Source organism: Apostichopus japonicus, chromosome 23, assembly GCF_037975245.1.
Source record: "Apostichopus japonicus isolate 1M-3 chromosome 23, ASM3797524v1, whole genome shotgun sequence".
Lineage (NCBI taxonomy): Eukaryota > Metazoa > Echinodermata > Holothuroidea > Aspidochirotida > Stichopodidae > Apostichopus > Apostichopus japonicus.
Genome location: NC_092583.1, coordinates 6,354,075 through 6,367,929, shown reverse-complemented (window position 1 = coordinate 6,367,929; position 13,855 = coordinate 6,354,075). Strand labels below are relative to the sequence as shown.

The following is a 13,855-nucleotide window of genomic DNA, read 5'->3' as shown; positions in this document are numbered from 1 at the left end:
TTGTCTTTCTGATATAATATGTGAAAGAACATGTAAAAGAATTCAAACAGGTATACAAATCTGCTGATAATATGTTATCATATGATAATGATGAAACTGGCAAAACATTGCACCAGATCGTATATAAGGACCTTCAATTGTTCAAAACTTTCTCAAAGGGGGGACACCCCCTTACACCCTCCCCCATATCAAGCGCAAACTGTGCTCCCCCCCCCCCCTCACTTGAAAATTCCTGGCTACGTCGCTGGTAGTGACGTATATTGCAAAAAATCTTGAAAACTTACGTGAAAGATATTTAGAAAGAGGCTGATTATGCAAGATAAACTTACATCATGAATTAACGTATTTGTAGTTGAAGCGATACGGTTAAGGAGAAGATGTCTTCCAATTAATGCACGAGGTTATGTTCGTTAACTTCCTTCAATGATTTTTTCTGGTCGGCTACTTTTTAATATCCGTTTCAATACAGAACGAAATTAGAATACGACGCCTGTATCGAGGACAGGTGCCTGCCTCTGAAATACGCAGTGTTCTATTATCCCATTTTGTCTAACGTTATAAGTCATTTGGGGATGTGTAACAGTTAATATGTTAATACACCACCACAGGGCGGCTTACAGTTCCAGAAACCAATCTGGAATACAATAACAAGTGTAGAAACTATGCGAAACACAATACTTCATGTCCTTTTTAGCTTAATTCAATGTCTGCACTGACCGATATAGAGACAGGTTGTGTGTTTCCATATAGGAGCATATAGACTGACAGATGATCAATGTTAAATTTAATGGCTGATATTTCTCCCTTTTGGCGATATAGGACAATAAGGTGGCGTCGATATCCGTTCTGAATCTGAATAATTAAACCTGAAACAATGTCGTTATGCCAGAGTGTAATTTGAAGGAATCTATTGAGTTCACAACGTGCCTTCTAAAATAGTTTTCTTTCTCTCCTTCATTCAGCATTGGATTAGTGACTTGGAGATCTTCGCCTGTATTCTAGCAGCTGTGATGCACGACTTCGAGCACACGGGTACTACGAACAATTTTCATATTAACACAGGGTGAGTAATTCCTCCGCATTTACTCACTGACAGAAAATCAGAAAGAGACAAAAAAAAGGGCTCGAGCTGAATGTCTGTAAGTTACAAATACAAGAAGCATTATACACAAACATTATTCAATATAGATTTTCCTTTCCTAACAAGGATATAACGATTCCTTTTATTAGAGAATAGTATTGTGCAGTTTTATTGTGGTGTAATATATCTGTAACATCATTCGATGTCCACATGCCATTCAGAGAATACTTATAATGACGTAACTGGACTCGAGCATACTAAAGGTCGTGGACAGTATGAAATGTATATGTACCTTTGTATTTGATCCATCATGAGGATCTACCATCAAGCACAGTTGGTTTGTTTCAGGGTGGTATATATATTAAGATGAATTCAGGTTAAGCGGGTCAGACTATTTTTGTTTCAGGGTGGTATATATCTTAAGATGAATTCAGGTGTAAGCGGGTCAGACTATTTTTGTTTCATGGTGGTATATATATTAAGATGAATTCAGGTGTAAGCGGGTCAGACTATTTTTGTTTCAGGGTGGTATATATATTAAGATGAATTCAGGTGTAAGCGGGTCAGACTATTTTTGTTTCAGGGTGGTATATATCTTAAGATGAATTCAGGTGTAAGCGGGTCAGACTATTTTTGTTTCATGGTGGTATATATATTAAGATGAATTCAGGTGTAAGCGGGTCAGACTATTTTTGTTTCAGGGTGGTATATATCTTAAGATGAATTCAGGTGTAAGAGGGTCAGACTATTTTTGTTTCATGGTGGTATATATCTTAAGATGAATTCAGGTGTAAGCGGGTCAGACTATTTTTGTTTCATGGTGGTATATATATTAAGATGAATTCAGGTGTAAGCGGGTCAGACTATTTGTGTTTCAGGGTGGTATATATCTTAAGATGAATTCAGGTGTAAGTGGGTCAGACTATTTGTGTTTCAGGGTGGTATATATCTTGAGATGAAATCAGGTGTGAGCGGGTCAGACTATTTTTGTTTCAGGGTGGTATATATCTTAAGATGAATTCAGGTGTAAGCGGGTCAGACTATTTTTGTTTCAGGGTGGTATATATCCAGGCGCGTATCCAGGGGGGGGGGCGTTGGGGGCGCGCGCCCCCCGGGTAAGAAAACGAGGAGAGAAAAAAGAGAAGAAAAAAGGGAAAAAGAGGGGAAAAGAAGAAAAGAAGGAGAGGAAGGGAAAAGAAAAATAAGAAAAAGGAGAAAAGGAGGGAGTAGAAGATAAACGCCAAGACACCGGGAAGAGAAAGAGGAACCCCCCCTGAGCAAATTTTCTTTATGATATCGCTAGTAATTTTCAAAACAGAAAATGCTTAGATGCAACTTACAAGGCCTGGGAAGTGTCATTTCCAGCGATCTGGGATGCATTTTCGGCCAAAATGTTCTTGTACGCTTCGCGCGAACTCATGGTGGCGCTACGCTTAGATAGTTTGCCTACAGACTTCGCCCCTCCCTTGGCAAAATACTCGATACACGATTTGTAAAGCAAAGAGCAGATATAACACCATATCAGTCTCAAAACTGTCGATGTGTGTAGTCAAAGGCGTAGGAGCCCAATTAGATTTGGGGGCTGTAAACGGCAGCAAAATATAACCAAAATTTTTCTCGCGCGAAGCGCGCGTTCAACATGTTTATGTCAATATCATATAAGCAAGCATCGGTTATTATATCGCATCTTAAGATGAATTCAGGTGTAAGCGGGTCAGACTATTTTTGTTTCATGGTGGTATATATATTAAGATGAAATCAGGTGTAAGCGGGTCAGACTATTTGTGTTTCAGGGTGGTATATATCTTAAGATGAATTCAGGTGTGAGCGGGTCAGACTATTTTGTTTCCCCTTATTGTAAACCTACATGACAGTTATTGTTTGTTTGGAGATTTTAATCAGAAAGACATCTTCAATGTGTTATTACCATGTTTTAACTTAAACAAGCATGTAAATAATTTCTTACACAGTCGTGCCTTATTCCCCTCAAATTCAACGAGCTTACTACATGAGTGTAAGTTTATAGGGCAGAAGAGCCTAGATTAAACCCTACTTAGTAATCAGTCTTGACTGTGTGTATATGTAATTAATTATACCAGATAACGTGCCATGACATATTTCAATTTGACTGTACTCTAATGAGGGTCATCTATCTTTTATGACAAGGTCTGATATGGCGTACCTTTATAATGACCGAGCAGTTCTGGAGAATCACCATGTCAGCAGCACATTCCGGTTAATGAGAGAAGACGATAAGAACATCCTCGCAAATGTGTCAACCGAGGAATTCAAGTAAGTCAAACAATACACCTGCTTAGAGATGAATGAGTGCAGTGAACACAATGATGAACTACCACCAAATATTTAATGTGGTTATGTTGTCTCATTACTAGTCAGCAGAATTCTCTTCGGTGCAGCCACTACATGATATATAACAACGATATATGAAAAAAGTGTCAATGCGGTCTGTTGAATAACACCACGTTACGTAACATGCCTGCATGGAGATACAATGAAGCAGTGACTATTTTACGAGACCAAATTTGTGTAGACTGCGTACGTACGTTGCTGCAAAGCTGTGATTTTGTGAGCTCAAAGCTAACAAATCAAGTGTGCATGGCCTACGTTTCTTAATTAAAGAGAATTTGTTTTGCCTTGATGTAACAATCTCATGTCGACGGCATATACCGTAGAATTTTCAGTATTGTAGTTTTTAACACATTACTATATACAGCAGTAACACTCAGAAGTTATACTTTATTGTACATGACTACTGCATTCGAACGTCTAGAAATACTCTGATAAGAATAACAAATGAGCAAGAAAAACAAACAATATAAGCATGTAAAATGTTATCATCTAATTGAAAGGAGCACGGAAGATTAAGATCGCCAACCTACTGCAGTGAACATCTATGTAAATATGTGCGATAAAGGCTCGAAGGGTTGGCCTTCAATACTCGTTTGAAACAAACACAATGTCAAGTTTGAATTTAATTCTCACAGTGATGTATACGGGAATCATTTGTGTGAGGCTTTATCCATTTCAGGTTAGCTTTTAGTAAAAACATGCTCATATACAAGAAGATATATCTTGATTAAGTGAGTTAAAGCAAGCTGGGATGTTTCATCGAGGATAGTTTTATATGTTAACTATATCTATATGAGTTCCCAGCATGGTTAATACTGATCAAACTTCCAATTCTCCTTATTTCAACACGTAAAACCAGTACCAGCAAAAATTCATGATTACCATGGTGACTCCGACTGTTTTAACCTTTATTATTTAATTAGTTACAAACCAGATGGTTAAACTAACCGATATATTGAAAAAGGTTCATTGATTTGAAAATGCTAAACCTGGAATGATAGCGTGAGACTGGGACTCGATGTTTTAGGTGTGACCTAAAGCGGCTGGTTGCCGTTCATATCCATATCTCACTTCTCGTTGAATTCACTCACGACACTTGAGTAATGTTATGAAATCTTTCTTTTCTTCCAAGACTTCATAATTAGTATGATATAACCTTGAATCTGAATGGCAAATAAACTCTTCAGTCCGACTCTCAAAATAAAGTAGGCGATAGACCTAGACACGACAACACTGCCACTACAGCTTCTTAGTTTTGGTTTCGATGATAATCGTAACCTATGCAGTCATGTAGGCGGATGAGTGTGTGTGTGTGTGACGCCTTGCTTGTACAAACGGTATCTCAAGAAGGGAAGCTTGGATCAATTTGTTGAGTAGGTGTACCCCAACTCCTATTGTTTTTAGAGGAGTCAAGTGTCCTTTAGGGTCACCAGGGGTGAAATTGTGAAAACCTTAAAAAACACGATATCTCTAGAAGGGAACTTGGACCAATCTCATATTTTCGTGTGTAGGAGAACAAAACTTAGGGTAAAAGCCTATTGTTTTTAGAGGAGGTCTAGGTCATTTGTGGTCACCAGGGGTCAAATTGTGAATACCTTGTAAAAACGATATCTCGAGAAGGGAAGCTTGGGTCAATCTCATAGTTAGTTAGTAGTTGTGACACGTTCAGTACAAGAAGTATATTTTATTATTTATGGAGGTCAAAGGTCATTTGGAGTCACCAGAGGCAAATTGTGGAAACCTTGTTTTCTAATCTATATCTCCCAACGACCAGCGTATTATATAACATATGCGTTACCCCTTATTAGAATAGGAGGCTGCTTGCAATTGTAAATTAGCTTATGGGCATCCGTAGAATCGAATCAAAACTCACAACTCGAACAAATCTGTATCGGCTTCAGTGTGTCGCTTCGCTGCATACTTTCACTACATAGCCTATAATGTGTACCCTTTGCAAAAAGGTGTACCCTTTGCACAAAAAAGCGGTGCTATTGGAAGTTTTCCGTCGTATTTCGCAATTGTCGAGATTCACTGCCAAATAAAAATAAAGATGTGTTACGTTGATGTTGATGAAATGACCAGGCACCGTTTTCGAAAATTAACTGTCGCCTTGTTAGATTTTTGACTATGACCAATCTCATGCAAATTAATTGTGTAAAACGGTCTTAGTTTGGCAGTGAGCTCACGAGCTGTGCCTAGATCGGCTGTTGATCTCAAGTTGTGTAGTCTCTTCCACCAGTTTCAGTATAGTTAGGCCTTAAGAGTAACGTTCGACTTTCGTCACGTTGATGATCATGGGACAGCTCGAACAAACCTGGTTAGGCCTATGGGCAATTTTATATAGTCTAGGCCAGCAACGGTGGGGTAAAATTTGGTTCGTTAACACAGCAACGTGAAGAATACCAGTCAGAATGCCAATACACTCAAGGTGGCATAACATCTCCTAAATTATTTCTTAGGCATTTTCCTGCATGCTATCAGTCATAATTTGCAAAATGTACAACAATTTAAAAGTTTTGAGACAAGTTTGCTGTTATTGCTGCTAGAAATTCGCGCACCAATCTGCGGCTAAAAGACAAGATAAATAATTGGGAAAATGTACGAAGTAGAGCTAATCGAGTAGCGGTTCAAAGTAGCAGTGAGGTACTGGATAGGTTTAGGACTCGCGCACACCTAGCTACTGTATAGTATATGCCTAGTACTATAGGGGAGCCCTAATGTAACAGGAGCCAAGCTATCTTCGTAGGTATTTTTGCAGATGTTGATTTGTCATTGTTTTGACGCAAAAATAGGCCAAGCTGCCTCTTTATTATTCTGCGACATGTTATACTTTTTTCATCACTTACTTTTGGTGGTTAAATTTCGTACTGCACAGAAACATAATTTTCCAAGTGCAATTACGTAGTACCATGTATCTGCCTAAGTGCCTAACCTTTGTTCATAGAAAGTATTGATGTTGTAGATCTGTACTATGGAGACTTGAACATAAATCATAGTGGCGAGTGAATATTACGTATTGGGGAGTCGATTTTTAGTCCCGGTCGCCAAATAGCGAGTACTTTTAAAGATATTTGTCGAGGCATGAGAAGAAGCTTGTTGTCTTTGGTAGAGATCAATCTGTATGCTGAATACAATAAAAGTTTCCATCTCGGTTATCAGCTGCCAATGTGAATATTGTTTGTCATATCTCAATGCTTTTTGCTCTACTACTTAGATTGAAGTATGTTGTTCATCCTGGCTATACGCTACAGCATAGTCAGTCACACTGATATTAGATTATGCATGTAGCATCATCGAAAATACACTGCAGTTTTGCTGTCTGGTTACGTTTGTTTTCACTCAAAGTAACATACTAGCCCAAGATTATAAACATATTTTGTGAAAACAAACTGCTTCTGTTCAAATATGTCTAAAACGTAAGAGATATTTAACTGCAAACGCAACCACAGCACGTGCCTACAGTAAGTTTTACTTGATCACCAGGGTGTATATCTTGAATACATACAAATTATATCAACCTGTAGCTTGCTGAATTGGGTTTTTTTTTTTTACGAATGTCAATATTCATGTGCTGGTATTCCTTCTAAAATAAATTGATTGAAAGACATTCAAGAAATTTAAATCAATCCAAGCACTGAAACCTCCGACCTCTATTTTATCAATAGCTGAGTTCATAGTTCTTTCATGAAAGACATTTTATGATTCTATCTAGTTTATCTAGGACGTGACGAAAGGCCATAAGCTATGCCAATCACTTAAGCGTTTTTCAATTTACGCTATTTTCGTTTTTGCAGAGAGTTAAGAAACCTGATCATTGAAATGGTACTTGCAACAGACATGTCGTATCATTTCCAGCAAATCAAACAAATGAAGGGGATGATAGGAAACACAGAAAGGTGAGATAATACGGCATTTCATATTATGTAACATTCGAGATGTATGTCATGGCCACACAGCTATTGTGAGTTATTTGCGTAAGACCTTGGCGCATTTGTGGCGGTTAACTCATTATACCATCTGTGACACAATTGGGTATATCAGAATGTTACCAGATGTTTAGTGACCTATACGTGTAGGTATGCAACTGCTTAAGTCATTTGTTTAAGATATCGACCCCTATTGTTCGTCCACGTTTTTCATTGGAATGGACAAGATGAATTTGGAAACGTTGAAAGATGAACAAACACATGTGTTGTAAATTAATATGGTATAAATTAGACGATAAATAGTCTATGAGTGCTTTGGCTGAGAAACTGTTTACAAGAATACCAAATGGGAAATTACGAACTTAAATATGGGCAAAAGGGTATTATATTGTATTCAGTTCAGATCAAACGATATTGAGAAAATATGACCTACATTTGTTTATAATAAACACCTGACGCAAACAGGTAATTAAATTCTTGACTTGCGATGTTCTGGAAACATAATTATGAATAGGCATATTGGCCCTAGCAGTGTGACTCGGTTTATTGACGGATGTTTGGTCAAAACTGCGATATGGATAACGCATTATAAGATGGAACATTAAAGTGCTTTGTTGCTATAATTATCCTATGAATGAGTAGATTTGTGCACCAATCACTTTCTTGAAGAATTTTGGTTTTCTCACATGCTGTCTGCATTTCATCGAAATCCTTGCCAGGTCCGGATTCGGGGGGGGGGGGGGGGTTGGGCAATACGTAAGATTGTGGGCAAAATGTTATAAAAATTTGTTAAAGTCATATAAACACGACGAATTTCATAGTTAAAATAATTTACTTCATTGTTTATCTCCTCCGTTTTCAAAGTATGCATGGCACATATTTATCATGGTATCTTTTATTGTGTTTGTGTCATGCACTTTACAATGGCCGTATTGCTACTTATAAGTCCATTTACTAAGATGTGATCTAAGGTGACGAATTACATTTGTTTTTAGACACCGTTTAGCAATTATAATACTTATGTCAGCTTTAATGCATTTAACGTTCTTTTTATATAGTATTGAGAAGGTCAAGGCATTATCAATGATACTACACTGTGCAGATATCAGCCACGCTGCCAAGGAATGGAAACTTCACAGCAAATGGACACAACTTCTAATGCAAGAATTCTTTAGACAGGTTAGTTTCGTCCTGATCTTCCAGAAGTTACTTTTGATTAACAGTTGCGCTCAAATGTTACACTGTTACACGTTTGGCTTTCACCATGTTCAATCCTTAAAGCAGAATCTGAACTCAGATACGATATCATACAACATTCTTGTTCGACCTTTCATCATCTATGAACTGATTGCCTCACGTGAGGATACAAATTGAACTGTATTTTCTAATTTTGTGGAATTGCCCGTTTCCTTTACGGAATAGCCTGAATGAAAAATCACGCAGAGCACTTTTATTGAGAGTTTTCACATAAGTCACTATTGCGATGTACACGGAGGGCAATTGTGACGTGAACAAACACGTGTTATGAACAACATGGAGGGCGATAGTAACGTGTACAGATTTCAAGGTTTGAGGGGGGGGGGGGGGGTTAACTCGCAATTCCAACGATTGACCCTACATAAGGGCAGAGCAGTCCCTATAGCCTTATAGAATTCTGTGGGGCGTTTGTACGTCACCATGGGTAGAGATTAAAGAGACTTTTATGTTAGGGTAGAACGGCTTAGCTGTGAAATGGTGCTATCATTTCAATCATTTCAAGAACACTGTCTTGTAGCGTGCGTTTTAATGTTAGTAGATGGACTTAGATCGGCTATCATTTCATCATGTTAACTACACTTGTGTATTACAAGCTTTATTTTCTATCGTGTGCTTTTTAAGGCCACTTTGAATAAAACCTGTTTTTTTTTGTGGGAATTGGGGAGGGTGGCACAAACTTGAACTGATGTCCGTTCTTGGGAGGGGTTTAAGGAGCTCATTTTTGAGTAGGTATAGGGTGCTTCAAATTAGTAGCAAAATTATGCTATAAATTCCATAATTTTAACTACATTTGTGTAGTACAGGCATAAGCCATATGCAAGAAAGCCTGAGCTTTTTTAAGGGAGGGGGAGGCGGGAGAGGAACATTCCACCATTTCTACACACTTGGCTATACGGCCCTGAGATTTTTCATTGAAGCTGGCTTCCATGTAGGGAGGGAGAGAGGGGGTCCTCGTCCATAAAAAATATTTGAAAAAAGGTTTCGACGGCAAATGTGGTAATTCTGAGATACATGTACACTATCTAATAAACACTAGGATGTGCTAGTAAATAAATCCCCGCCCCCACCGCTTCCACTGGGCAGTCTTGCACATATGTATCAGAAAATATAACCATGTTATCCTTACATTGGTACATGTAACAATGCAACCCTGACAGTATCCATACATGAGATATTCATCTTTCCTCAACAGGGTGACAGAGAAAGGGACCTAGGGATTGCAATCTCCCCTCTCTGCGACAGAAATACCACTCTCATTGCGGAATCCCAAATTGGTAAGAATTCTATAATTTTTATGCATCAGCTTACGTATCGAGAGATTACGGTAATACGTTGTTGTATTATGTACTCATATATATTGCTGCAGTGATTTAACGTACATCATTCAACACAATGGACTATTACCGATAGCCCTTTGTGTTGCAGAGTACGAGAGTAAAGTTTCTGATGGCAGAGAGAAATCATCCATCAATATTCACAAAGACGAACTCGTTCGAAGTTAACAGTATGCGATATTGAGACAGTTGACAAAGCCTTTACATTAGCAGAAAGTTGGCAATCGAATGAATAAGAAATACATCATATTTCTTCAATATTGTCATCAAATCACTAGAAATTGCTTACTTAACGCGTTATCAAACTTCCATTAACATAAAGTATGTATATGAGAAGGGAGAACCCGAAGGCTTATAGCAACCAGGCAAACTTCACACTAATGTCAACATAATTGTATTCATTACTTTCAAATTTGCTAGTGCCACTTGTATAAATAATATAGCTCTGCTTTCTCCTCCTTTCAACTAAACTATAGAGTATTGATTGATCGGAATAAGATATCCTTGATATTTTTTGACGCTGCAACTTCTTGCAACAAATTACAGGGAGTTGGCATAAATAGCATTTCTTGGTTTTGACTAACTTCCACACCTCAGTTTCTCATTTATCCTTCCTGATTTATTATTGGTGTACATAATATTTTCTTGCATGACAATGTCACAACTGACATGCAATTTCCTGTGAGGTGCATGTTACTCGAACTACACAATGTTAAAGTCGTGCAAGGCTTACAATATATGCAGAGACAAACAGGGTGTAATGCATTTGTTCGGGATAGCTAAATACAGTAATATAAGACAATGTATTATGATATAGCTCACCGTTAATACGAATTCCATCGATTTTGGTGGCGTAATCAGAACCGTAACCAGCTCAGGCACATGACCCCCTTCCGAATTGTTGCCCACGCTTGCCACCGCACCCCGCCCTCCCATATGTTCTCCACTAACACTAACAAATAAGATTGAGAAATACATAACATTACCTTATTTGTCAATAAGTTCTTTGACATATGTATAAAACGATGCGCTGCAGCAAATCTATACTGTTATTGCAAAGTGATCACCCCGGTTGTTCTACTACTTGATCACCCCGCCGGTTATAACCCGTTATTACATGATACTATATTGTGCCGACGAATGCACTGATATATTTGTTTCTGTCACTCTTTCTTGAAGGCTTCATTGATTTCATTGTGGAACCAAGTCTGCATGTGTGCGGTGATATGATTGATCAGATCCTTGAGGATGAGTTGAACTCTACCTCTTCAACGCCAGAAGAGTCAATCGTATCTGGCAAAAGGAACTCGATACCTCTCACGAGACCCAGTTCAGCGCCTAGGTCTTCGAGTGTACCCGCTCCCACGAACCATGAGGTACATACAAACGTTCATTCAACTGTACATATTCTCAGATCTTACCTGTCTATCGTGGTAATCACGATATACATGTACCAAAAGTGTTATTGTAAATTATCTTCTTCTTTTTTTCGTCCTGTGCTGACTGTTCGCTCAGCAGTTACATACATTTTTTTATACTTTAAGTAAACATTTATAATCAAAACTGTACTACTTGTTAGGCGGATTATTGATGACGTTTAGACAGACTACACGAGTCATTTTTTGTGCTATATTTTATTTATTTTGCAGTCGGAGAGTAGACCTCCATCCAGCCCGGGGCGTCTCAGTATGGGTAGGAGCAATACCCTACCAGCTAAATGCAGTAGATGCTGGACGGATAAACTGAGTCAAAACAAGGGTAAATGGCGAGAAATAGCCGCCACAGGTAGGCCAAAAATGCATAGACATATTTACCCTGTTGCGGGGGGGGGGGGGGGTCTTGTACAGGAGGTCAGCGTTGACAGTGACAATATTGCAGTAGGGTCCGGCTAGTCCGAGTCAGAAATAATGTTCTTGTGTGATGTCCGTGAAGTCCTAGCTGATCCCACGTTAACGGTTCTTTTGTCTGCTTTAGCTGGGTACACTCAGTACTCTCAGCTTTGAATAGCATGACGTCAGAGTTAGACAAATTTACATAATGTAAAATATCAGACATTCTCAGCATGATTGTGATAATGCAGGCGCGTATCCAGGGGGGCGTTGGGGGCGCGCGCCCCCCCCCCCCGGGTAAGGAAAAGAGGAGAGAAAAAAAGAGAAGAAAAAAGGGAAAAAGGGGGAGAAAAAAAGAAAAGGAGGAGAGGAAGGAAGGGAAAAGAAAAAGAAGAAAGAGAGAAAAAGGAGAAAAGGAGGAAGTAGAAGATAAACGTCAAGACCTCGGGAAGAGAAAGAGGAACAGTCATAATTACAGCGCTGATCCCTATTATATACACAGGGTAGCCAGTGACAGATCGAAGATTACGGAGGGGACGTGCGCCTCACCCTCCCCCTTACACCGACAACTCCATTTTTGACGTTTCCATTTTTCCTCTCTCACCAATGTATCTATATATATATACTATATATGGTCTAGCATAACGCGTGTGTGTGTATGGACGCCTTAAACAATTGTTCAATTGTGCAATGAAACCAACTGTGGCTGGTCTTGAACTCGATTGAGTCGTCTGGGAACATGACGCATTTCGCGACCCCCCCACCCCGAGCAAATTTTCTTTATGATATCGCTAGTAATTTCAAAATAGACAATGCTTAGATGCAACTTACAAGGCCTGGGAAGTGTCATTTCCAGCGATCTGGGAGGCATTTTCGGCCAAAATTTTCTTGTACGCTTCGCGCGAACTCATGGTGGCGCTTCGCTTAGATAGTTTGCCTACAGGCTTCGCCCCTCCCTTGGCAAATTACTCGTTACACGCCTGTTCGAATTTGTAAAGCAAAGAGCAGACATCACATCATATCAGTGAGCATGAAAATGCATGTTCAAAAATGAACAGCCTCAAAACTGTCTATGTGTGTAGTCAAAGGCGTAGGAGCCCAATTGGATTTGGGGGCTGTAACGACTTGCCTGAAAAATATAACCAACATTTTTGTTAATATCAATATCATATAAGCAAGCATAGGTCATTACATCGCATGGCATCGTGTACCGTACGGTCCGTGAAAGTTGCGCAGTATACCGCAGGATGCTAATGTAAACAACGAAATGTCTTATGTAGATGGAGAAAAAGCATACAGGTCCAAATATGTCAAACTCTCTTTTACAGTAGTAATGGCGAATTAGTCTGCCAAGCTTAGAACTTTATTTTAATTACCAAGGAGATAATTTTTAAACTTTTCTTTTATTCTCAGCATATTGCCCGAATTTTCAGGGGAAATAGTTTGGTTGGGGGAGGGGCTGCAGCCCCCGCCTCCTACGCCTATGTGTGTAGTGTTCGGTTTCGAAATATCTGATATCGGAAATATCTGGTATTTTTCATTTCCTTCAACGAAGTTTTATAATTGCCGTTATAAGAGGTTGTAATATTTGTTCACCAATAAATCAACTGTGTCTGAATTTTCGAAAATTTCCTGACCAACATTCTTCATCATACTTCCCTCTACTCGTAGCAGTTTTGACCTGTCTGTTAGGGGTTGAATGAGGTTTTTCTATATTGGTTGTCCATAGATTGAATGTTGTGCAACATTATGTATATGTTTTGAAGTGATTTTCTTCACGAGAAATGTGAATTTTCAAATTCTGAACAAATAATGGGCTTTAAACTTTGAAAAGTGGGGCTTTCGGATATTGTGGGCCGTGACGTAGAATCACCTACAAAAGCAATGATCCACAGGACATGCAATGAGGTCGAACATGATGTGTGACTGGTTACAATCTTCAAAAAGGTTATGGATGAAAAAAAAACTATTGGGAAATACTTGGTTCTCAGGCAAAAGTGTACATCTGGTTGACCATTTTCAAGCCCGAGAAGTGCCATTTCCGGTGATCTAGGGGGT

General features: G+C 38.9%; 1 protein-coding gene across 11 annotated transcripts in view; it reads left to right on the top strand.

The window, feature by feature from the left end:
- Nucleotides 1-13,855, top strand: part of LOC139964861 (dual specificity calcium/calmodulin-dependent 3',5'-cyclic nucleotide phosphodiesterase 1A-like) — a 272,661-nt gene that overhangs the window by 256,166 nt on the left and 2,640 nt on the right. For all 11 annotated transcript variants that reach the window (XM_071966902.1, XM_071966904.1, XM_071966903.1 and 8 more), the window contains 7 exons: nt 963-1,063; nt 3,248-3,373; nt 7,246-7,347; nt 8,436-8,556; nt 9,827-9,908; nt 11,148-11,344; nt 11,618-11,753. In XM_071966902.1, the coding sequence (XP_071823003.1) occupies nt 963-1,063; nt 3,248-3,373; nt 7,246-7,347; nt 8,436-8,556; nt 9,827-9,908; nt 11,148-11,344; nt 11,618-11,753 (865 nt within the window). The remainder of the gene's footprint in view (nt 1-962; nt 1,064-3,247; nt 3,374-7,245; nt 7,348-8,435; nt 8,557-9,826; nt 9,909-11,147; nt 11,345-11,617; nt 11,754-13,855) is intronic.